This window comes from Erinaceus europaeus, chromosome 13 (genome assembly GCF_950295315.1).
Source record: "Erinaceus europaeus chromosome 13, mEriEur2.1, whole genome shotgun sequence".
Classification (NCBI taxonomy): Eukaryota; Metazoa; Chordata; class Mammalia; order Eulipotyphla; family Erinaceidae; genus Erinaceus; species Erinaceus europaeus.
The window spans coordinates 36,249,690-36,275,361 of record NC_080174.1 but is presented as its reverse complement, the minus strand read 5'-3'; the positions used below and the strand labels follow the sequence as shown (position 1 = coordinate 36,275,361).

At 43.4% G+C, this 25,672-nt stretch overlaps 1 protein-coding gene across 1 annotated transcript in view; it reads right to left on the bottom strand.

Moving 5' to 3' along the window:
• TCEA3 (transcription elongation factor A3) overlaps positions 1-25,672 on the bottom strand; it is a 62,966-nt gene that overhangs the window by 6,645 nt on the left and 30,649 nt on the right. The window contains exons 6-8 of the mRNA XM_060205515.1: positions 19,780-19,943; positions 19,597-19,652; positions 14,520-14,675 (exon numbers count right to left, since the gene is read on the bottom strand). Coding sequence (XP_060061498.1) covers positions 14,520-14,675; positions 19,597-19,652; positions 19,780-19,943 — 376 coding nt within the window. The remainder of the gene's footprint in view (positions 1-14,519; positions 14,676-19,596; positions 19,653-19,779; positions 19,944-25,672) is intronic.

Sequence of the window (25,672 nt, the reverse complement as noted above, 5' to 3'; positions counted from 1 at the left end):
ATCTGGTTTATAGAGAAATCGAACAGAGGTAGGGAGGGGGTGGCATGCTGAATTGAGTGCAAGCCTTGGAGGAAGATCTGCACCCCTGGTCCTGCTCCAATGAATGTAAAACTGCACCCAGGGAGATCCCGTTCTGCTCTTGGGTGGAGGATCAAATCCAGGAGCTCTGGCTGGGCCAAGTAGGTTGTGTGTGGAAGAGCAGAAGGCAAAAACTTTCTACCCCAGGATTAACATTCCTGTTGATATTTCCTCAAATGTGTCATTCACTCTGCTGCCAGGACTCAAGGCACCTGTCTGAACTATCTGGTGAAGCTAGTCATGGTCATTGATCCCTGATCCTTGATGCTCCCCTTATCCATTCAGTCTGGACTCAGTCCAGTGCCTGTTGGAATTGTGAGCACTACCTAGCTCACTCTGCCTAGTGGGAACCTCGGTCTGAATTATCAATATGCTGATGCTGGGGCCCATGTGGTGGTGTATCCAGTTCAGTAGAAAGGTTACCATGTATGAGGGCCCAGGTTCAAGCCCCCATTTCCCACCTGCAGGGGGAAAGCTTCAGAACTGGTGTTGTGCTGCAGGTGTCTCTTTCTCCTTCTCTATCTCCCCTTTCCCTCTTGGATTTTATTTTTCTCTCTGTTAACATATTTTTCTTTTGATTTTTTGTTTAAGTATTATAAAAACAAACTAACAATATGCTCTTACTTCCTTCACCCAAAGCAGATGGGTTCACACAACTAACTGCTCATCTGTGAATGTGTCAGAGAGCAGATTTTTCTCTAAGTTCCTACAAAACACTCATTTCCTTCCAGTTCATAAGATACTTAGTGTCTGCATTATCAAGTTTCTTCCCTTCTATATCCACCTGCCTAGTCATATGTCTCCTCTTAAATCTTTTCCAGAAGAGAGTAGAGAGGAGAACACTAAAACTGGAGCAAACTCTAGTTACTGTTGGTTTGGGTGAAAGAAGCAAAAGCTATTGTTTTTGTCAGTGTAGGGGCCATGCACATGCATGATTTCATTCTTTATAGGCTTCCTCTCTCTCTCTCTCTCTCTCTGTTTCATAGTGTTTCATAGAGAGCAAGAAGTAGCAGCATAACAGCACTGGACTTTACTCTTTTGTCATGGCACTCTGATATGTTGTACCAGGGGCTTGGACCTAGACTGCACATATGACAAAGGCTACCTAGTGAGTTAGTTATATTCCAAGTCCTGAAGCTATTTAAAAAATTTTTTATCTTTATTTATTGGATAGAGACATCCAGAAATTGAGATGGAAGAGGATGATAGGAAGAGAGACAGAGAAAGAGAGACACCTGCAGCCCTGCTTCACCACTCACAAAGCTTTCCCCCTGCAGATGGGGACCAGGGGTTCGAACCCGGGCCCCTGTGTATTGTAATATGTGTGCTCAACCAGGTGTGCCACCAACTGCCCCCTCTTGAAGCTATTGTTAAAATGAGGGTTGGTACTAGCTAAACAGTTTGGTTGTGTGTGTATCTATGTATATATAATAATGCATATATGCAATTATGTATCACATATTGCATATATATATTACTATATGTATATATAATAATGTATAATACAGTTATTTATATACATGTCCATCAGAATTATCACTGGGGTTCAGTGTTGACATTATGAATCCTATGCTCCTGGAAGCCATTTTTTCCTTTTCTTTCTATTTTATTTGATAGGATAGGGAGAAATTGAGAAGGGAGGAGTAGAAAGGAAGAGAAAGAGAGAGACACTTGCAGCCCTGCTTCACTGCTTGTGAAGCATCCCCCTGCAGGTGGGGAGTGGGGCTCAAACCTAGGTCTTTGTGCTTGATAATGTGTACATTCAACCAAGTATGCCACCATCTGGTCTCTTCATTGCTGCTTTGTACACTGACTTTAAATCCTGAAGAATAGAATTGGCACAAAGGTCAAATGATTTTAGTGTATTCACCACTTCATTATAGTCATCTGGACATCTTAATAAAATATAGAACTCCTATGAACCCAAATATCTTAAGGGCAGCCCAGAGCATGTTTCACTAGTGTCCTCACATTATTCTGGTGTTATTAATGTTTTAACTTTGTTAAACTCAAGGATGGCACTCTAACCAATGTCAAGGATAACTTGAAAAACAACTCCACCCAAGGCCACTAAGCAAAAGAAGCACCTGAATTTAATTATACTTTTAAGCAGCTGACTTTAATTTGGGGGCATTTTCCAGATCATATATCTACTTATTGACTGCCTTAACCTGCATGATATGATAGTAAATCAGCTTTGGTAACAAGGGCACCTAATTTGTAGCTTTTTAAATTTCCATGGTGTGACTATTCCCATTACAGTCAATTTCAAATACTAATGTAACTTAAATGATTGCTGACTTGGGAATAGCTACATGTAAAACTCTCTTGAGCTGGTAGTACTGGCTTCAGCACACCACTGCCTTTTAAGCCCTAAGGATTCAGATGTAAACTTTAGTCCCCATGTGATGCTAATCTGGTAGTGAGCGTAACCTAGCATGTACGCATGAATGAAAGATAGTATATGAAGTACAAAAGTGGAGATAAGCAAAGTGCAGAGGAAGCCTGGAATATGGTGGCTAAATGGGGAAAGGAGAGCTGGGAGATATCATAATGGAGATAGCATAATGTAAAAAGACTTTCATGCCTGATGCTCCAAAGTCCCAGGTTCAATACCTCTCTCCACCATAAACCAGTGCTGAACAGATGGGGGCAGGAGAGGGTCATTAAAGAAGCTGACACTCTAACCAGTCTTGAAAGGTAAGCAGAAGTTTCCAAGGAGAATGTCACATTTTAGACAAATATAACAAATGTGAAAGATCAGAGGACAAGAATAATATGTTTGGTGGCTAGTTTGTTCAGCTGGTTAGATATCAGAGTTGTACTTTTTCTGTCTCACATGAAATTCTCTCCCTTTTAAAGATTTTTCTTTTTTCTTTTTTAAACATTTTAAACTTTAAAAACATTTAAAAATCTTTTAAAAATCTTTTATTATTTTTTTTCCTTTTGTTGCCCTTGTTTCATTGTTGTTGTAGTTATTATTGTTGTTGTTATTGATGTCGTCGTTGTTGGATAGGACAGAGAGAAATGGAGAGAGGAGGGGGAGACAGAGAAGGGGAGAGAAAGATAGACACCTGCAGACCTGCTTCACCACCTGTGAAGTAACTCCCCTGCAGGTGGGGGGTCCGGGGGCTTGAACTGGGATCCTTACGCTGGTTCTTGTGCTTCATGCCACGTGTGCTTAACCCGCTGTGCTACCGCCCAAATCCCAATATTTTTTTTTATCTTTATATACTTATTGGATGTATGCCACCAGAAATTGAGAGGGAAGGGGATTTTAGAGAGGGAGAGAGACAGAGAGACACCTGCAGCACTACTTCACCACTCGTGAAGCTTTCCCGCTGCAGGTGGGGACCAAGGGCTTGAACCTGGGTCCTTGTGCACTGTAATTGTAACTGTATATATCCAATAAGTATATAAAAATAAAAAAAATGTTGTGAGTCCGGCGGTAGCGCAGCGGGTGAAGCTCACGAGGTGCGAAGTATAAGGACCAACGTAAGGATCCCAGGGCACTGTTATGTGTGTGCTTAACCACGTGCACCAATCTCTCAATCTCTCTCTTTTTCTCACTGTTCCTGTATGTGTAGTAAATAAAATAAAACTTTAGGGACCCCTTATGGTGCATCTAGTAGAGCACACATGTTACTATACATGAGGACCCAGGACTCATGGGATGCATTGGATCGACCTTCCCGTGGTGCATCCCATGAGTACCCATTCAGTGGGGAAACTGACAATCCTTCCTAGCCGACTGAATCCACATGGATCCCAGTCACTTTCAAAGCCAGCAACAAGCAGCTCCTGACAGCTTTCAAGCTGTTGGTCCTGCTCTTCGAGTCCTCCAACTTAATGTTGAGGGGCTGTCCTTTGCCAAATGTGTTCTTATTGGTCAATTGGCAATACAGCATCAGGCAGATGTCATTTGCCTACAAGAAACACATATAGCAGTCGATGAAGCTGCTCGATTCACCATCAGTGGATTCGATTTAATATGCTATAATCTCCATCCTAAACACAGCCGAGCCATCTACTCCAAATCGTATCTTGCGGACGTTTACCATACGGCCTCTTTGAACTTCTACGACTCCATTACTATTGGAACTATTCAGCTCGTCAACATATATAAGCCTCCCAGTGCCTCATGGGATAATGAGGTCCTGCCTAGCCCGAATCACCCAGCTGTTTACGTTGGAGACTTTAATAGTCATTACCAAGACTGGGGATATTCCTCCACTCGTGCTGACGGCTCCATCTTAGCTGACTGGGCTTCAGCAAATGACCTCTCCCTATTATACGATCCCAAACAGCCAGGCTCTTTTCACAATGCTAGATGGAATAAAGACTCGTCGCCCGACCTGTGCTGGATTAGCACAGTCAACGGCCAAGCCTTTCCTGCTACAAGACAAGTTCTCAAGGACTTCCCGCACAGTCATCACCGCCCAGCTATCATCCACATTGGTCTCCAGCTCCCACTGATTCTGTGCTCGGAGAAACTAAGATGGAACTTTCGGAAAGCAAACTGGCGTCTGTTCAGTGATCTTACCAACAAATCTATTCCTGCAATTCCAATTAACTCTATCCCCTCTGAAGATTCCTACAGGCGCTTCCACCAAGCCATCTTCAAAGCAGCTTCCCAAGCTATTCCTCGTGGGAGATGTGCTAACTATACACCTTGTCTTGATGCTGAATGCGAGCAACTACTAAAGTATGATGAGTCGGGCGACCCAGATGTGGCCGACCATCTCATTGCCTCCCTGGATGCAGCACGCCAAGCCCGCTGGCAACAACTCACGGAAAGTCTGAACTTCACCCACTCAAGTAGGAAGGCCTGGAAGCTTCTTTATAGTCTGGGTGCTGGTAGCCAACCCTCTCCTGTCTCCCATCCTCCCGTATCTCCAAACTCAGTGGCCAGTCACCTAACTCAAGTTGGACGTGCTAAGATCGACCCAGTCTGGAAAAGAGAAATTTCCCATGAGTGGTCATCCCACTTCCGTTTATCTTGTCCATCTCCAAAACTCTCTCCCTTTACACTGTCTGAACTGGAAGACGCTTTGAAGAGGGTTAAACCGGGAACGGCTGCTGGCTATGATAACATCACCCCAGAACTCATTCTTAACTTGGGCCCCACGGCAAAGAAGTGGCTCACTTCATTCCTGTCTCACATCTTGGAATCCGAATCTATGCCCAAAATTTGGCGTCGTGCGAAGATAATAGCAGTTTTGAAACCAAAGAAAGACCCAACACTGGCCGCCAGCTATAGACCAATTTCTCTCCTCTCCATGTGTTACAAACTCCTTGAGAGGCTGCTTCTGTCACGAATTTCTCCTCTTACAGAGAAATTCCTATCACCTGCCCAAGCTGGTTTCCGCCCAGGAAGATCTACCTGCGAAGAAGTCCTGGTCCTCTCAACTTACATTGAAAATGGATTCCAGAAGAATTTAAAGACGGGTGCTGTCTTGTTGATCTCACAGCAGCCTATGACACGGTCTGGCATCTTGGTCTCCTAGTCAAGATCTCAAGATGCCTGCCTCCATGGGTGGCCAACACTATATCGTTTCTTCTCCAAAACAGAAGATTCCAGGTGCATCTGGGTGACAAGTCTAGCAGATGGAGACTTGTCTCAAGTGGCCTCCCCCAGGGCTCTGTTCTGGCTCCTACGCTATTTAATATTTACATCAATGACCTCCCAGAAACTTCTTCAAGGAAGTTCATCTACACCGATGACATCTGCTGTGCAACTCAGGCATCCAAGTTCGACACCTCGAGGAAACACTCAAGAAAGACATGTCTCTGATATCTGATTACTGTAAAAAATGGTGACTAATCCCTAGCACTGCAAAAACGGTATCATCTGTTTTCCATCTACACCATGCCTTGGCCTCGCGTGAGCTTAATGTGCAGCTTGACAATACGAGAATCCAGCATGAAGCCCAGCCAGTCTATCTTGGCGTTACTCTCGATCGCACTCTGTCATTTCACGAACATCTCATAAAAACTGCAGCAAAGGTGGGCGCGAGGAATAACATCATTGCAAGTCTGGCCAGCTCCTCATGGGGCGCGAGCGCTTCCACACTACGATCATCATCTCTGGCATTATGCTATTCCACTGCAGAATACTGTGCCCCAGTATGGTTCCGTAGTCCCCATGTCCACTTGGTCGATTCCAAATTATATTCCTCCATGAGGATAATTTCTGGAACCATCCGTTCCACCCCGGTTCCATGGCTGCCAGTTCTTAGCAACATCGCCCCGCCAGATATTCGTCGGGATGCGGCATCATCTAAGTTCATTTCCCACGTCTACGCTCGACCGGACCTGCCAATATACACGGATATCTTCGCCCACCCTGTCCAACGCTTGATGTCTCGTCATCCAATCTGGTCTCCTACGCCTACACTGAACTTCTCTGTTCCAGACTCTTGGAAACAGAGTTGGCAGTCAGCTGAGGTAAAGAACAAACACCTCATCACAGACCCCTGCAAGCGTCAACCCGGCTTTGACCTAGCACGTTATGATTGGGCCCTCCTCAATCGCTATCGAACAGGCCATGGCCGGTGCGCCGCTATGTTCCATCGCTGGGGAGCCAGAGACGACCCGAACTGCCCCTGCGGCTACAGACAGACTATGACCCACATAGTCAACGACTGCCACCTCTCCAGATTCAAAGGAGGTCTTGAAACTTTACATCAGGCTCAACCTGACGCTGCTGACTGGCTACGGAAGAAGGGCAAACGCTAGAAGAAGAAGAAGAAGGACTCAGGTTTAAACCCTTGGTCCCCACCTGTAGGGGGGAGACTTCATGAGCAGTGGAGCAGTGATGCAGGTTTCTCTCTCTCTCTCTCCCCCTATCTTTTACCCTCTATCAGAAAGAAAGAAAAAGCCCTCTGGGTAGTAGAGAGTCGTGTAGGCACCGATCCCCCCAGTGGTAGGTAGCCCTGCCCAACCCCCCATATATATATGAATATGTTTGGAGAAGGACATTAATGAGGTGGGCTCAATGCAAGGAATGTGGGAAATATGGCTGGAGGTCAGATTGTGAAAAGAGGGCCTTGTGTGCCAATTAAGAAATAGAAGATGATGGGGGGGGGTCGGGTGGTAGTGCGGCGGGTTAAGTGCATATGGTGCAAAGTGCAAGGACCAGCGTAAGGATCCTGTTCGAGTCCCCGGCTCCCCACCTGAAGGGGGGTCGCTTCATAAGCAGTGAAGCAGGTCTGCAGGTATCTATCTTTTTCTCTACCCCTTTCTGTCTCTGCTCCTTTCTCGATTTTTCTCTGTCCTATCCAACAACAACAAAATCAATGGCAACAATAACAATAATGGCAGTAACAAGGGCAACAAAATTTAAAAAAAAAAGGCCTCCAGGAGCAGGCACTGAGCCCCAGCAATAACCCTGGAGGCAAAAAAAAAAAAAAGAAAGAAATAGAGAATGTATACAAACTCTACTCAGTCACCAATCCATTCATTCACCTATTTCTTCCCTACTTCATTTAATTTCTTAAAGATTTGTTTTATTTTTATTTAATTATTTTATTTTTTGTCCTTGTGCTCGCACTATATGTGCTTAACCCAATGCACAACTGCTCGGTCCCCTACTTAATAATTTTTAATATTTTATTTTATTATTTCAGTGAAAAAGAGAGAAAGAGATACCGAGAGAAAGACCAGACCTCTGCCAATTCTGGCTAATGGTGATTGAACATGGGACTATAGAGCTTCAGGTATGAAAGTCTTTTATATAACCATTATGCTATCTCCCCAGACATATTCTTCTTATTTTTTAATAGGACAAATATAAATAGAGAGGGTGAGGGGGTGGTAGAGAGTGAGAGAACCCACATGGATTGAAGTGCAAGAACTGGCATAAGGATCCCGGTTAGGCCCCCTGGCTCCCCACCTGCAAGGGGGCTGCCTCACGGGCAGTGAAGCAGGTCTACAGGTATCTATTTCTGTCTTCCCCTCCTCTTTGATTTCTCTCTGTCCTGTCCAAGGGCAACAAAGTGGGAAAATGGTCTCCAGCAGCCCCAGCGATAACCCAGGAGGCAAAATCAAACGAAACGAAACGAAACGAAACGAAACCAAACCAAACCAAACCAAAACAAAACAAAACAAAACAAAACAAAACAAAACAAAACAACCTAGACTGGGGTGAGAGTGTTTTGTAGACACCAATCATGGTGAGATGAGAAATTTTACCCATGGATCAACAACTGCACTGTAAATCATTAATGCCCCAATAAAAAAAATAAATAAAAAGGGGACATCAACAAAGGTACATGGAGTAGAGAAAATGAGGAAAATAAGAGTATAACTTGACTTTCAATCCCCAGCATCACCATAAGCCAGAGCTGATCAGTGCTCTGGTAAATAATAATAATAAAAAAAACCAAGAGGTGAACATGATAGTAGATCCTCATGTCTTATGCTGTCCAAGTGTTGGACTTAATGTTGAGTCAACAGAGTACACAAAATATTTTTATGTTATGGTTATGGTTACCTCAGAGTCTAACCCATTCTTTGATATGTTTGAAGAAAAGAGGAGTTATAATAAGGGAATCAGTTAGAATAAAGGAATGAGGTGGACAAGGTAAGAAATAGACACAGAAAAGATCATTAGGGAACCATAGGGATGCAGAGAGAGATGTACATCCACTGGGTGACTCCCTGTGCCAGGCTCTCCTAATGGGGTCTCCCTGTTCCCTTGGCCACAGCTTAACAGAAAGTACAAACCCAAGCTAGTATTTTCCTTCCTTCCTCTCTCTCTCTCTCTGTATATATTTTTTTGCCACCAGAGTTACTTTTGAAGTTTAGTGCTTGCATTGCTCCATCATTTCTGGCAGTCACTCTTCTCCTTTTTAAAAAAATAAACTGTGAGAGACAGGGAGTGAGAGACAGAGAGGAGAAATACCTGATGCACTGCTCCATTACTCATGGAGCTTCACCTTTGTAGGTTAGGGCTGAGAACTTAAACTTGGGTTCTTGTGCACAATACTGTGTGCACACTATTCTTTTTTAATTGTAATAATATTTTATTTATGTAATATAACAAGAGGGGAATCAGTGCATCACCCTGGCTCATTCAATGTTAAAGATCAAGCTCGGGTGTGGTCCGGGAGGTGGCACAGTGGATAAAACACTGCATTCTCAAGCATGAGGTCCTGAGTTTGATCCCCGGCAGCACATGTAACAGAGGGATGTTTGGTTCTTTCTCTCCTATCTTTCTCACAAATAAAAAAAAAAAAAAAAAAGATCAAGCTCAGGGCCTTGTGCCTGATAGTCCAACACTATCTACTGTGCCACCTCCAGAGCTGTGTACTCTACTCTCTCTCTCTTTTTAATTTCTTTATTGGGGGATTAATTATTTATAGTCGACAGTAAAATACAATAGTTTTTACATGCATAACATGTCTACATAACAATGCAACCCCTACTAGGTCCTCCTGTGCCATCATGTTCCATCATGTTCCAGGAGTACTCTATTCTTACTGGAGTGAAAATAGCTGTAAATTTCCAAGAAATTTGGAAATTTTCCAAGGGAAACCCCTGCCTGTAGCAAAAGATGACCACAGGGTGAAGGTCTCTTCAGCATCTGTTGCCTCGATTTTATCAGGGAGGGTCTTGGGCAGCCTGCCCTGGCAGTCCTTGTGGTAAGTTTCTGGCTAACTCCCGTTGGCCTGGTCAGCTTCATCTTAGCCTGGGTTAATAACCTTTTTGTCCTGTTCTGTGAACAGTCCTGGAGAGGGGTCAGACTTCATCCACATCTCTGACTTGGTCACTTGCTTTACTAGATCTTCTGGGATCTTTGCCATAACCCAGATGCCAGCTTTGTTTCTACCTCCAGCTTCTGGGAACTTGCTGGGTTTGACTAAGCCTGTGCCCCACCTTACTCTTGATTCTCCAAGGCCTGGTTTCCAGTTCCATGGGTCTGGGATTGTCTATGAGACAATCTTTTGATAGCATTCCCCTAACACACAAATAAAAAGAAGCTGGAGCACCCCAGAACCACAGAGTGAAGGAAAGAGAAAAGGAACACAGGACAAGTTTCCATAGACATCACAGCTTCAGTGGAGAATACACTGAAAATCAAATTGTAATGTTTAACTCAGGGCTGGTGTTGATATTTGCCTAAAAGTATCAGATATTTTGTTGATTGGTTTATTTTACCAGTGGAGCTTTGCACCTGTCCAATTCCACCACTCTTGGTAGATGCCTCCTCCTCCTCATTCTTTTATTCCTTTTCCTCATCCTCCTCTTCCTTCTTTTTTTCCTCAAGATATAGATTGAGAGACAAAGGAAGAGGGAGTGACAAAGAAAGGAGAGACACCGTGGTCCAGGAGGTGGTATAGTGGCTAAGGCACTGGACTCTCAAGCATGTGGTTCTGAGTTCAATCCCCAGCAGCACATGTACCAGAGTGATGTCTGGTTCTTTCTCTCTCTCTTTCTCCTATCTTTCTCATTAATAAATAAATAAAATCTTTAAAAAAAAAAGAAAGGAGAGATACCACAGCACTGCTCTATCACTTAGGAAGCTTCCCTCTTGTGTGCTGCTCCCACATAGTGGCTGAGGGCTAGAACCTGGCCCTTACACATGGTAAAGTGTGTGCTCCAGTAGGTGAGCTATAACTCAACCTTCACATATGTTAATAAATTAACTAACTAATTTATTTTTGTGGTGCTGAGGATCAAACCCAGGGTCTTATATATGTGCAATATATGCTCTACCACTACATCAAGGTTTACGTCCTTGACCTGGACCAGTACCTTCAATTTAATAGAAAATTAACCCTGGTTCACCTGTGCCAAGTTTCCCATTTCACTCTAAACTCAGAGCTCTTTGCTTCTGAGTGTTTGAGGAAATCAGTGAATCCTTTCCTCAAAGAAATGGACATACACATATATTACATAATATACACACAAAGACAGACACCATATGGGCTGGGAAGGCAAATAATGGTTATGCAAAAGACATACATGAGGCTCTAAGGTCCCAAGTTCAATCCCCCATGCCACCATAAGCCAGAGCTGAGCAATGCTCTAGTCTCTCTTTCTCTCACTATGCCACTTTCTGCATCTCTCACTAAAATAAAATTTAAAAAATGTAAAAAGGACATCTGGGCAGTAGTACACTGGATTAAATGTGAATAGTACAAAGTGCAAGGACCAGCACAAGGGTCCCAGTTCAAGCCTCTGGCTCCCCGCCTGCAAGGGGGGGGGGTCACTTTACAAGTGGTAAAGCAGGTCTACAGATTTCTATCTGTCTCTCCTTCTATCCTCTCCTCCTCTCTCAATTTCTCTCTGTTCTATCCAATATGAAGGGCAAAAAAGGGGGAGAAAAGGCCTCCAGGAGCAGAAGATTTGTAGTATAGGCACCGGGCCCCCACAATAACCCTGGAGAAAAAAAAAAACGTAAAAAGAACAACAAAAAAGAAAAACACCATATGATTTCAGTCATATGGTATAGAGAAATCAAGCAAAATTAAATAGAACAAAAATAAGCTTTAAGACTATAAAAACAAATCTGTGACTACTAAAAGGAGATCAGACAAATTGGGCCATAGGAGTCAGTTGTATAATAAAAGATAGAATTCATTGCACTGTTAGTTTATACAGAGAGTGATTTATAATCAGGAAAAACTCAAAACATATAGTGTTACTTTCATAAAAAAGAAATATATAACACAGGTGTGCACAAATTATGATATAGTACCATACACACTAGTTATACACAGCATACACTAAACACCACACACACACACACACACACACACACACACACACACACACACTCACAGGCACACTTTGTCCACACTTTCAGGCCTTAGGTTTCAGGCAACCTGCAACACATCTAAGCTGCAGAACCCCAGTGCATTTGTGCTTACTGTCTTGGGGTCATGTGGATTTAATAGCATGTTATCAGTGTTACCTCCAGAGGCATGAAGAGAATCTGCCCTGTTAGCTCAGGTACTGAAGGTCCAGTCATACTAGGCTGTGCAAAAAGGTCTTCCTGAGATGTAGGTTCTGAAGCAGTCAGATTTGTGTACAGACTCTCATCTAGCACTTACTAGTTATATGTACCATCATTTTTCTCATCCACAAAATGATAATGTTCCTTTTTTTTTTTTTACAGCAGTGAACTGAAGATTACAAGAAATGATTAATGAATGATACATATTATGTATTCATTGTGGGGTCATTTTACTCTTCTAAACACTTCACACATATTAACTCAATCCTTTGTTAGATAGCTATTATTAGTCCCACTTGATAGACAAGAATACTGAGGCCCAGAGAGGTCAAATAGTTTGTCTAAGATCACATACTTAAGTGACAAAAGAAGAATTAAAACTATGTATTTTGTCACAGCTCCTAGGTTTCTAACTACTGTGTTGTTTTTTTTTTCTGTAAAAAGGCTTATTGCTTATTTCTATCCCTTATAGGTCCCTTCAGGCTGGCTTAGCCCTTCCCTCTTGTAATGGCCTGTGGTGATGGTATCAAGGAACTTTCTATGTCCATACTATAGATACAGCTCTTTCTTGACTTACAGTGGAGTTTACTGCCCAGCAAGACTTATTATAAGCTGAATATCTAGTAAGCCCACACACATTTTATCCATTCCTAACCCACCAAACATCAGCCAAACCTACTTCAAACTTCAGCCAAGCCTACTTTAAATACTTGTAACACTTATATCAGTCTGCAGTTGGGCAAAATCACCTGCCACAAAACTTATTTTATTTATCTATTTATTTGTTTTTAGATGGAGAGATTGAGGGAGAGAAATACAGAGACGATAGATAGACAGACAGTTAAGAGAGAGAAATGACAGTACTGAAGCTTCTTTCAGTGTGGTAAAGGCTGGGCTTAAACCTGGGTCACATACATGGCAAAGCATCCAAGTGACAAAGCTTATTTTATTTTATTTTCTCTTAAAATAGAGAGGCAGAAAGGGAGCGGGAAAGTGAAAGAGACCACAGCACCAAAGCTTCCTTGAATGCAGTAAGGTCTGGACTTGAACCTGGAACATATCCAAGGCAAAGCAGCATACTATCCAAGTAAGCTATTTCACTGGCCTGGCAAAGCTTATTTTTTAGTAAAATGTTGCATATCTTAGACACAGATGGGTGTTTTGTAGATTTGACAGGATGCCAGGACACAAAACATATCCACACACAAACAAAAAACACTGGCTGCACAGAACACAGATCTGTAACAGATCTGCTGTTTACGTGGTGATGGAGTAAGTGACTGGGAGCTGTGACTCCCTGTTGATACTTAGCATCACTACTATCCTATTACATATTGCTAGCTCAGGAAAAGGTCAGAATTCAAAACACAGTTCTCACCAAATGTATGTTTATTTGGCATCATCATAAATTTGAAAAATCTTAAGCCAAAACATCTGAAGTCAGGGGCTATTTGTATTTGTAAATATGTCTCCCCTTGCCTTGGACTGAGCTTCATGGAGACAGGGACTACAGATATGGCTTGGGTCCAGAGCTAGGTTATGGAATAAAGGACTGAACAAGGTCAAAGAGGGAGGCAGATTCAAACCACTGAAGGGGAGTCGGCAGTAGTACAGCTGGTAAAATGCATAAGTTATCATGCACAAGGATCTGGGTTCAAGCCCCTGTCATACCTGCAGGGGGTGATGCTTCAAGGGCAGTGCTGCAGGTGTTTTTGTTTCTCTATCTATTATTTTATTTATTTATTTATTACCAGAGCACTGATCAGCTCTGGCTTATGGTGGTACAGGGAATTGAACCTAGACTTTGGAGCCTCAGGCATGACCATCTCTTTGTATAACCATTATGCTATCTCCCCTGCCTGGTGTTTCTTTTTCTCTTCCCCCACATCCCCTCCCTCATCCCCATTTTTCTCTGTCTCCATCATCATCATCATCATCATCATCATCATTTTTTTTATCATCATCATTTTTTTAAAAAAAAAGGCTACCAGGGGTTATCATTCAGGCACTGAACCCCAGTGATAATTCTGGTAGAAAACAAAAGAAAGAAAGCAAAAAAAAAAGAAAAAAGTTAAAGCAGTGAAGAAAACATGATTAGGAACCAGAGAGCTTGCCTCTTGGCTTCAGCATCTTCTAGCTGTGTATGTGGGTAAACCAGTTAAATCCCCTGAGCACATCCACAAAAGTCACATCCAAAAAAAAAGTTACATCCATAAAAATGGGGATAGTAAACATTTCTACTTCAGTTATTGTGGATAGATAAAATTAGACAATGCACCTAAGCACTTAGTATGCATCAACTGTGTCCACTGTTCAGATGGTCTAGAGGTCCTGAGAGGTGGAGGGAGAGTCTGAGATGATCTGGCTGGAGCAGTCTCCTAACTTAGCTCCACTGAATCACAGGCCATTGACTCTCAGACACTGGCATAGCTGGAAGGGCCTCCTCCCCACCCTGCAGTGGTCCGACCCTCTTCCTCACCTCTGCAGTCATCTTGGCAATAAGCCCAGCTGAGATGTTCCCACTGAGAACATTCCGTCTTAGGCCGGGGTTCCTGGGGTCTTTGAGGTTGCTGATTCGGCTGCGTACCCGGTTCCGATATTTCATGTCTGTGCTCTTGAGCTCCTGGTAGATATGTGACATGGTCAAGGACAGCCAAGCGGACAAGGGATCTCACCCTGAAGCCTGAGGTGTCTCATAGCCATCTCTTCCTCTCCTTGGACTTATTACAGGCTTTGGGCACCTTGGTGGCCTTTGTCTAATGCAGAGGGGGCCTCCTTTGGCTATTTGGGGCAGTCCCATATCAGGGACAGGAATCAGGCTCCATAGTGAATTCAACTTCTTGTAAGAACCATGGTGTCAAGGACCCAAAGAGTGTGCAGCCCTCATTTGCCTGAACTTCTTGTGTCATTTGAGTGTGTCACGTGATTTTTCTGTGCTTCAGTTTTCTTATATTTCAATATAAGACTGGGTTTGAAAGATAGCTCACCAGTTAAGTCCCATGTCTTGCTATGCCTTGTGGTCCAGGTTCAAATCCTGGCACCATATGAGAGGTGCTATAGCACTAGAGGATGCTTTAGTGCTGTGGTCTCTCTCTCTCTCTCTTTCTCTGTCTCTCTGAAAAAGTGGTCCTGCGTGGTGGAAATCACGCATGCACATGACCTCAGCTCTGAAAACAAATACATGACTAATAAGAGGACTCAGTGAGCTAAGCTTTAAGTGGCACTAGCATGTTGTCTGACATATCAAATGCTCGGCACTTAGGAGCTGCTAAAATAGTATGAAGATAACCTCTAGTTTGTAAGGGGCTCTGGAAATAATATTCAGTTGTCAGAGAAAAATATAAAACTAGGAGCCACATCTATCAAGCTCTTTATTGCAACAAAGAAGTTGTTGAGTTGTGTGTAATCCAGTGTTACTAACAAAGTGAAACACAGCACACAGCCTCTAGTAATACCTATTTCTATCCCTTGGAGCCACTCTGCTATTTGCTGGTCAGTTACTTTTCTCATTAGTAGACAAGGAAGCTGAGGCTTAGAAAGGGTGTGGGCCCTTGCTTAAGGTCACAGAGAAAATTCCTGGCAGAGGCAGGGCTGGATGCCAGACCCTCTCCCACAGGTAATGCTCTCCACTTGTGTAGCAGGAAGTTCCCCAGCAGGAACTCAGCAAGGACCACTAATCACAGTGAGTTTTCTGTCCAAACACTGAGCTCTAGACAGGCCTTTGGAGCCTGTCTAGAGACTGTAAGGAATATAGACAAGTGGAAACTCTGCCTTGATAGAAGTGGTAGGAAAGAAGGTAGTATTTATTTTTTCCATTCCTGTTGTTTATATAAAAAAAGTGCTCACCAGATAGAGCCTACACATTCTGCACAAAGACCCAGGTTCAAGACCCCAGTTTCTACCTGCAGTGGGAAAGCATCATGAGCAGTGGAGTGGCACTTCAGGTGTTTCTTCTCTCTTTGTCTCTAAAAAAAGAAAAGGCAAAAATGGCTGGAAATAGTGAAGCCATGCAGGCATGGAGCACCAGTGATAACCCTGGTAGAAAAAAAAATAGAATGCAAAGAAAGAATATGCTATAGTGCATTTGAAAGTCAAAAAGTTTGTTTAGAAAACTGTTTGGGGTTCCTTCAGGTTGTGTACCTGCTTACTATGTGCACACAGCAGGGCTGGAAATCCACCTCTTCCTGCTTCCACCTTCATTTCCTGAAATCACTAGAGAGAAGGGGCTTGGATTCAGACCTGGGGGGAGGTTTAATGACCCCTCAGAGTAGCACATGAGAGTCCTACAGTTGTTACATTAGTTCAGTGCTACCTTGCTTCAAAGAGGGCATTTTTTTTTGACACAAAACATTCAAACTCTTCCCATAAGCTCCCACCACCTAAAAACAAATAGTTAAAAAGATGATGTTGAGGGAGTCGGGTGGTAGCGCAGTGGGATAAACACGTGGTGCAAAGCGCAAGGACCGGCATAAGGATCCTGGTTTGAGCCCCTGTCTCCCCACCTGCAGGGAAGGTGCTTCACAGGCCTCTCTGTCTTCCCCTCCTCTCCACTTCTCTTTGTCCTATCCAACAAAGATGACACCAATAACAACAACTATAATAACTACAACAATAAAACAAAAAGGGCAGCAAAAGGGAATATATATGATGTAGGGGAGGAGGTAGTTCACTTGTTAGATTAGACACTGTAACATGTGCAAGGACTTGGGTTTGAGTCTCTGGTCACCACATGGGAGCACTATGCAAAGGGGAATCTTCACCAATGGCAGAGCAGTGCTATGGTGTCTCTCTCTCATTCTCCCTCTATGTTCCTCTATCTTGGAAAAAGAAAAGTGAGCCTGCTAGAATGATGAAATCATGCAGGTTCAAAGCCCCAGACAAAGACAAAGAAAATGACAAAGAAAAAAATATGACATAGTTTTCATTTCCTTTCCTCTCTGAAGGGGGACAATTCACTGAGTTTGGGGGGGGCGGTGAGGAGAAAAAGGTGACAGTGAAACTATGTGTTAGATGATTCACTTTTTTTAAAATTTTATTTATTTTATTTATTTATTCCCTTTTGTTGCCCTTGTTGTTTTTTTATTGTTGTAGTTATTATTGTTGTTGTCGTTGTTGGATAGGACAGAGAGAAATGGAGAGAGGAGGGGAAGACAGAGAGGGGGAAAGAAAGATAGACACCTGCAGACCTGCTTCACCGCCTGTGAAGCGACTCCCCTGCAGGTGGGGAGCCGGAGTTCGAACCGGGATCCTTATGCCGGTCCTTGTGCTTTGTGCCACCTGCGCTTAACCCGCTGCGCTACAGCCCGACTCCCAGATCATTCACTTTTTAAAAAAAGATTTTAAAATTTTATTTAATTTATTTACTAGAGAGGGATAGAAATTGAGTGAGGAGGGGGAGATAGAGAGGGATAGAGATAGAAACACCTGTAGCCCTACTTCACCACTCATGAAGCTTCCTCCCTGCATGTGGGGACCAGGGGCTTGAACTCGAGTACCTTGCACACTGTAATGTATGTACTTAACTAGGTGTGCCACCACCTGGCCCTGATCATTCACTTTTGTTTCAAATCAAATGTGAAAGTAGAGAAGACCTGTCTTGAGGGACAACTGTTCTTTAGAAAGCATAGTAAAAGCTCTTGATAAGTCTGATACCTCATGGTCTGTGTTTTGGGATTAATTAGAAATTATGAAAATGTGCTTGGTGATATGTTGGATAGCTCAAGAGGTGCTGGTTCACAATTAAATGATGGGGAAGTATACTCCTAGAAAGTGTGTTAAACTCCAGGGCTCCTGCCAGGAGATGGCAGCAGGCAATCTTGTAGTTTGTGAATTGGTCCCTGCTCTTCTCCAAATCACACACATCTCAGTGTGATACACAGCCTCTCGCCTGGGGATTCTGTTTTCCTTCCTCTACATCTCTTCAACAGGTAAAGTTTTATCCCTAGGCATTCATTTAGTGGGGGCACTATGGTGAAGGGTTCTTTTCTCCCTAAGACAGATATCTCTCTATGCAATAGCTGGGAAGATGGCTTAGTGATAGAATACAGGACTTGCATGTATGAGGTCCCAAGTTCAAGCCCTAGCACTGCATATGACAAAGTGATGTTCTGGTACCCCCTTACCCCCTCTCATTTCTTTCACTTTCCTCAAATAATACAAACCTTTTGGTGCCCTGGTCGCCTATCACACAGGTGGTAATATCTCGATATGCAAAGCTCCTTTCAGAAAATGGAAGAAGAGGGCACATAGAAAGAAGTCAGGATATGAAATTAAAGGATTGGGAGTCTGGCAGTAGTGCAGCGGGTTAAGCGCAGGTGGTGCAAAGTGCAAGGACAGGCATAAGAATACCAGTTTGAGCCCCCGGCTCCCCACCTGCAGGGGAGTCGCTTCACAGGTGGTGAAACAGGTCAGCAGGTGTCTATCTTCTCTCCTCCTCTTTATCTTCCCTTCCTCTTTCAATTTCTCTCTGTCCTGCCCAATTAAAAAAAATGGGGGGAGTTGGGCGGTATCACAGTGGGTTAAACGCAGGTGGCATAAAGCACAAGGACTGGCATAAGGATCTTGGTTTGAGCCCCCAGCTCCCCACCTGTAGGGGAGTCACTTCACAAGCAGTGAAGAAGGTCTTCAGGTGTCTATCTTTCTCCCCCCCCTCTGTCTTCCCCTCCTCTCTCCATTTCTCTCTGTCCTATCCAACAACGACATCAATAACAACAATAATAAGTACAACAATAATACAACAAGGGCAACAAAAGGGAATAAGTAAATATAAAAAAAGAAATTCAAGAATTAAAAAAAAAAAGACCAAGGTTTTTAGTGCAGCTCTGAAACCCAGTAGTTCCTGAGCTTCAGTTTCCTCAACTGCAAAAGGTGAATTATAGCCTCTACCTCATGAAGTTGTAAATTAACAGAGCTAGGAAGTGACAGCTGCTCTTCATAAGGCCTGGGACACAGATGGAAGTTAAAAATGTTATCTTCAGAAGTTAGAAGAGGGGGAGAGAATGAGCATGAGAAATGTTACTTTCTGTCTGTCCATCTACTTGATGGCACAGCCCAGGTACATTATAGCATGGCCTTTCCAGCAAAGCAGTTGAAACCTCAGGTTAGAGTTACACTTTTGAGTTGAAATTTCAACTCTACCACTGCTATTAGTTATGTGAACATGGTGAAGTGTGTGCTCTACCAGATGAACCATCATGCTCCCAGATAGATATTTTTCACTCAGAGATGCCTCTGAGTGAAAAAATGAGTTCTCTTTCCTTTTAGATATCAGGTCTATTAATTTACATCTGACTTAACCTCTCTGAATCTCAGTTATCTGAGCTGTAGAACGGATCTAGTCAGGGAATCTACCTTGTCGGAATGACTTCAACACTGAATGAGATGCTGCTCATAAAAAGTTTAGCAAGAGGTCAGCTGGTATAAAACTTAATCAGTGTTAGCTCAAATTAAACACCCTGGTCCAGGGGCCATACAAGGAGGTATCCCAAGATTCCTCCCCATTCTTACTGTCCTGGGTCTTCCACACAATCTAAACACCCTTCACACTCAAGGATATGATCTTCAATTTCTGATGCCATCTTGTCACAGTTGACTCCGTAGTCTTTGTAATCATCTAAAAGAGATTTGGGAAACACAAATGTCAACAGCAATGCTTATACTGGGGACCATAGCATCTCATATTATTCTCAGGAGTGAAAAAGAGCCCTTTCCTTCTTTGTTGCTAGTTCAGGCCCTCTTACCATCTGCCTTTAGGGCTGCTGAGAGCATCTCCACACACTTGTCCCGGACGGAGTCCCCTGTGAGGTAGCAGGGTGCCAAGAGGCAGACAGAGGGGGCAAAGGTGGGAGTTGAAGGGCTGCTGGGTGTTTTGGGGGCCTCTGCTTTCAATTTGCTGCTGTTTGATCTGGGGATGACAAATCAGTAATATACATGTTAACATTAAGTGAATAAAGAATAAAGCTTTTGTGGTGCACCATTCTAGATATTTTGTGGATCTTCTCATTTAATCCCATTAACATCCCTATGAGGTTGGTACTATTTTAGTCACTTGACATGGGCCATCTCATCTAATCCTCATAACAACCTCATGAGGTTGGTGCTCTTCTTGTTACCAATGCTGTATTTTATTTTACTGTTTTATTAGCGAAATGGTGATTTGCAAGACGGTTGTTATCATATGGGTATAAATTCTCACCCTCCACAACAGGTGGCTGCACACCATTCCCACTACCAACTTGGGTCCTCCTCTACCATCTTGCTTTGGGTCCCCACTGCCCAATCAACCCCATTCTTCCTATCCCCCCCCCCACCATGTCCTTGGCCTTGCTGTACTACATTTGGTCCAAGTTTCATCCTTTCCCTACTTGTTTCAGAGATATATTTTAAATAAATTCTAGAGCAGCTAGAAAATGGATTAGCAGGTAGAGCTCACCCTGTGCATACATGAGGCTTCGGGTTTGATGACCAGCACCATATATGACATAGTGGTGTTCTGCTCTCTCTCATTTTCTCCCTCTCAGAAAGAAATTGTATCCATGTGGCCAGGAAACAGCTCACTCAGCAGAGCGCTCACCTTACCCTGGTTCCAGCTCTGGCACTAAAGGAGAGCAACAAGCATGTCAGGTGCTGTGGTTCATCTCTCCTACAAGAGCTGGAAGTGGTAGAATTATGTAGGCTCAAATCCCAGTGTAATAAAAAAAATACATAAATTGCAGAGTAGTTATTTCATTGAATATATGCCTCAGTCATTTGTTGATGTTCTACTCCTTAACTATTATTGTATAATGTAGCTATGAAGTAGTGTTCTCATGTCCTTTGAATATATATACTTAGGAATGGAATTGTTGGATCATAAAGTGGGACAAAATGGATGGAACTTGAGGTGATTATGCTTACCAAAGTAAACAAGGAGGTGATAAACAACTACTGGGTGGTTTTGCTCATATGTGTAAAACAAAAAACTGAAAGACATGAACTTTCAAAAAAAAAAAGAAAGAAAGAAAGAAATAGCCAACTGTCTCTAAGACTTTGTGAGAACTATGGTGGTTATAAGTGGGTGGGGCCACAGAAATTTGATGGTAGCTGTAATATGGATATTCTGTAATCTTACAACTTTGTAAACCATTATTAAATCATTAAAGGAAATGCTAACAAAAATATTAAATTATTTTTATTAACAAAATGCTGGGTGCCAGGTGGTAGTGCACCAGGTTAAGCACACATAGTACGAAGCATAAGGACCCATAGGAAGATCGCATTTTGAACCCCCAGCTCCCCACCTTTAGGGAGGTGAGTTCACTTCATAAGCAGCGAAGCTGGTCAGCAGGTGTCTATCTTCTCTCCTCCTCTTTATCTTCCCTTCCTCTTTCAATTCCTCTCTGTCCTGCCCAATTTTAAAAAAAATGGGGGGAGTCGGGTGGTATCACAGTGGGTTAAGCGCAGGTGGCACAAAGCACAAGGACTGGCATAAGGATCTTGGTTTGAGCTCCCGGCTCCCCACCTGTAGGGGTTGTCACTTCACAAGCAGTGAAGAAGGTCCTCAGGTGTCTATCTTTCTCCCCCCCTCTCTGTCTTCCCCTCCTCTCTCCATTTCTCTCTGTCCTATCCAACAACGATGACATCAATAACAGCAGTAAAAAACAAGGGCAGCAAAAAGGAATAAATAAATATTTTAAAAAATTTATTTATTTATGGCCTCCAGGAGCAGTGGATTCATAGTGCTGGTACTGAGACCCAGTGATAACCCTGGAAGGAAAATAAATAAGTAAGTAAATAAGTAAATAAATAAAAATGCTTTAAAAAATTTGAGCATTCATTCCTTAATGTAAACTCTTATTCCAAACCTTGATATTTGGCCTGACTTTTTATTTTCTCTATCACTCCATACACCCTTGGGTTTCTGGGATTTTTGTGTCTATATAGTCTTGAGCTTCTCAGATGTGTCTCAGTGTTGCCATGGGGTGGGACTGGATAGGGGAGGGAAGGCTTTTCTCTTACAAGGTTGATACTTTTATTTATTTATTAAATTTTAAATGATTTATTTATTTATTAACAAGAAAGAGAGGAGAGGGAGAGAAAAAGAGAGAGAACACCAGACTATCACTCTGGCACATATGATGTTGGGGTTTAAACTCAAGAACCCATGCTTTTGAGTCTAAAGCTCTAGCCACTTCATCACCTCCTGGGTAACAAGGGTTACAGTTTTAGTTTTTCAAAGTTTTGGTGAAAAGGCTTCCCTATCTTTTATTTACTTATTTGTTTTAAAAGACTTATTTTTAACTAATTTATTTATTTATTTATTTATTTATGATGGAGAAGAGAGATGCCAAGGATCTAACTCAAAATCTCACACTTCCAAGTCAGATGTTACATCCCAGGCTATTTATTTATTTATTTATTTATAATGCAGCTGGAAATTTACTGTTCCAGGCCAGCTTACCCTGAATTTTCCCCATCCCTGCCTGACAACAGGCAGGAGGCAGCCTGGCTACCAGACACAGGGATAGGGTAGCAGAGATCTAACCAACTCTTTTCTAGAGTCAGATTTCAGTGGGAGGGGAAAGGTACAGGCCAGAGAACACTGAGAAGAGCATGTGTTCTAGAGGCAGAGAGACTCTCTTCAACCAAAAGGAGTTTCCATTCACCTATCCTGGTCTCTCAACTGTACAGTAGGCCCCAAAGCTGGTATCTCTACTTCCTCTTACCCCCTTATAGTCCATTTGACACACAGCAGTCAGAGGACCCTTTCAAACACTCACAGCTGATCATGCAGCCTCCTCTGCATCTGAGTCTTTTCAACATAAAATCAAAACTCCTCATGGCCTGGAAAGTGGTGCAGGGGATAAAGTGATAGACCCTCAAGCATGAGGTCCTGAGTTTGATCTGTGGCGCTCTGGCTCCCTCCACCCCATGTTAATAAACAACTCTTAAAAATAAAACAAAACAAACAAACAAATAAAAACACTTCCTCTCCATGGCTCCCTAGCCCCTCAACATCTGGCCTGCCTCCTCTTGTGACCTATGCCATGCCACACTCTGTTCAGTTTCCTAGAGGCGCTTCTGCACTGCCTCTCTGTGTTCCCTCCCCTTCCTACCAAACTGCCTTTGCCTTGGCTGTCCCCTTTTGCAGAAGGCTGTCACTCCTCCAGATTTTTCCAACTAGCACTTTCCCTGCTCAAATGTCACATCCTCTGGGATGCTTTCCCTGGCCACCCAGCAGAGGTCACCAGGCTCTGGTCTGTCACTCTCTAGCACATGACCTGACTTCTTTCATTCACAGCACTTCTCCAAGTCTATAATTAACCTGCTTATGTGTTTGTAAACACTGTCTGTCTCTAACCCCAGATTACAGGTTGCAGAGCAGTGGGACACACTCAGTGGCTGCACCACTGTCTGCTGCCACCTGGAAGTCTAGGTGCTCCAGGTGGGCACTGGATGCATCTTTGTTGAGTGAATGAGTGGAGGCAGATGACTGCAAAGAGGTGAAGGGTACATTCAGGGGGTGCAGACAGGGTTGAGTTTGGCAGTAGACTGGTTGCCTTTGGAAGGTCACTGGCCCCACTCTCTGGGGGTCAAGAGATGTATCTTTCAAATCTTATCTGGCAACTCCCAAGACTTGGGACCTATGGGCCCCATAAGCATGTCTTCATAGTCTGGGACTCAGAAGTGCAAGATTGCCAGAGGGCTGTTTATAGCACTGCTTGGAAGTAGGCTTAATAGTTACCAACAATAAACAGTCATCATTTTGGGAATGCCTATACTGGGGGGTGGTTGGTTACTTTGTTTTCTTGTCCACTGAGGCTTTTGTACCAGCTCTCTTTTCCACTGCATCTGCCCCCCTCCCCATTCCAGACAGTGACAGGAGGAGGAAGAAAGACAGGGAGAGAAGGACAAGGGAGAGAGGAGAGAGAGACAGACAGACACACACACACACACAGATACCATAGCACCGTTCCCCTGGAACAAGTGCTCCTATGTGTTGTGTGTATTGGGGAGGGTGGGGGCAGGGAAGATGTGAAACTGGACTCTCACACATGGCAAAGTGTGCATTATAAAACACTCTCCAACCTTGCTCTGGTCAAATATTAAGAACTCAGTCAATAGGGTTGGGGAGATAGTAAAATAGTTATGCAAAAGACTTTCATGCCCAAGGTTCTGAGGTCCCAGGTTCAATTCCCCAGAACTACCATAAACCAGAGCTGAGTAGTGCTCTGGTTAAAAACAAACAAAACAAAAATCCCAGGCAACTGTACTGTTCCCATGTACAAAACCTTACACCACCAGCTACAAAACCTTACACCACCACTTGTAGCTACACAATCTTGGGCATTCCATGCTGTATGTGTTCCAGATTGATAATAGTAGTATCTGCCTTTATAGAAATGTCAAGCAGATTAAAGTGCCTAAGAGAATTCCAGAAATAGACTATTACTCATAGATTCACCTATATAGACATAGATGACCACATTAAGTGTGGTATACCTAAGCAGTGTGCATTTATGGAGCATTTAAATGGTTTAGGGACCTTGCTAAATGTTTTATCACCTCATTTGATCTTCACAGTGACCTTGAGAGGGGTTTGTAACTATGCAGCTAGCAAATAGCAATCAGTCCACAAAACTAGTTCTGCCTGCCTTCTAGGTACTTATCAGCACATCTTAAGGACCCTGTAAAAGGCAGCATTTTCTTGAGTCCTCTTACACCCATTAGGCTGCATGCTGCTATCTGCCAACCTCCCCCCCCCCCCCCACACACACCTCTGCTGCTACCTCTTCTGGCAGGGCCCTCCATCTCAGTCCCTCCTCTTGGCTGGGGGCTGTCTGGCTGGAATTCATGTCTGGGTGGCATTTCAGGCAACCTCTCTCATTTTGCTTTTAATACAAACAACTGGGAAGAGTGCCAAATTGCAGAGAAAGCATCCCGGTAAGGGTGGGGATGGAGGCCTGGATTTATCAGCAGCTTTCTTCTGCTCCCAGTATGTGCCAGAGCCAGCACCAATCAGTACTTTGCCAACACCAAGACCTTAGAACAGGATCCCCCGTCAGAACAGAGGAGCTTGGAGGCTGACTCACTCACTGCTCCTGCATGCCACCTCCAGGGCATTCCTCAAGATTGTTCAAATCAACCAGTTTCTGGAGCTGGGTGACAAGAACAGTTAGGAAACTGCAACTTTCTTCCCTGTCCCAGAGGTGCTCCTTCTGTTCTAATCGCTGGTGCTCCAACCACTGTTCCCAAAGCACCGTGCTCACTCATGCTACCCAACCTTTAAACATGTCATTCCCCTGCCTGGGACCCCCTCTCTCTACCTCTTTTTAATAAGTCGAGAGAGAGAGAGAGAGAGAGAGAGAGAGAACAGCAAACATCAATTGGAAATCAAACTTGGATCAGTACTTTATCCACTGTATTACCTCCTGGGCCTTCTGGGCGAATGCTTCCTTATCTTTTAGTTCCCAGCACGAACACACACACACACACACACACACACACACACACACACACACACACACACACACACACTGTCTCTCTCTCTCTTAATGTTTCTTTCATTTATTTACGTATTTATTAGCTCTCTGAAGCTGTTTGTTTATTTATTTATTTATTTATTTATTTTATTAGAGCCCCATTCAACTCTGG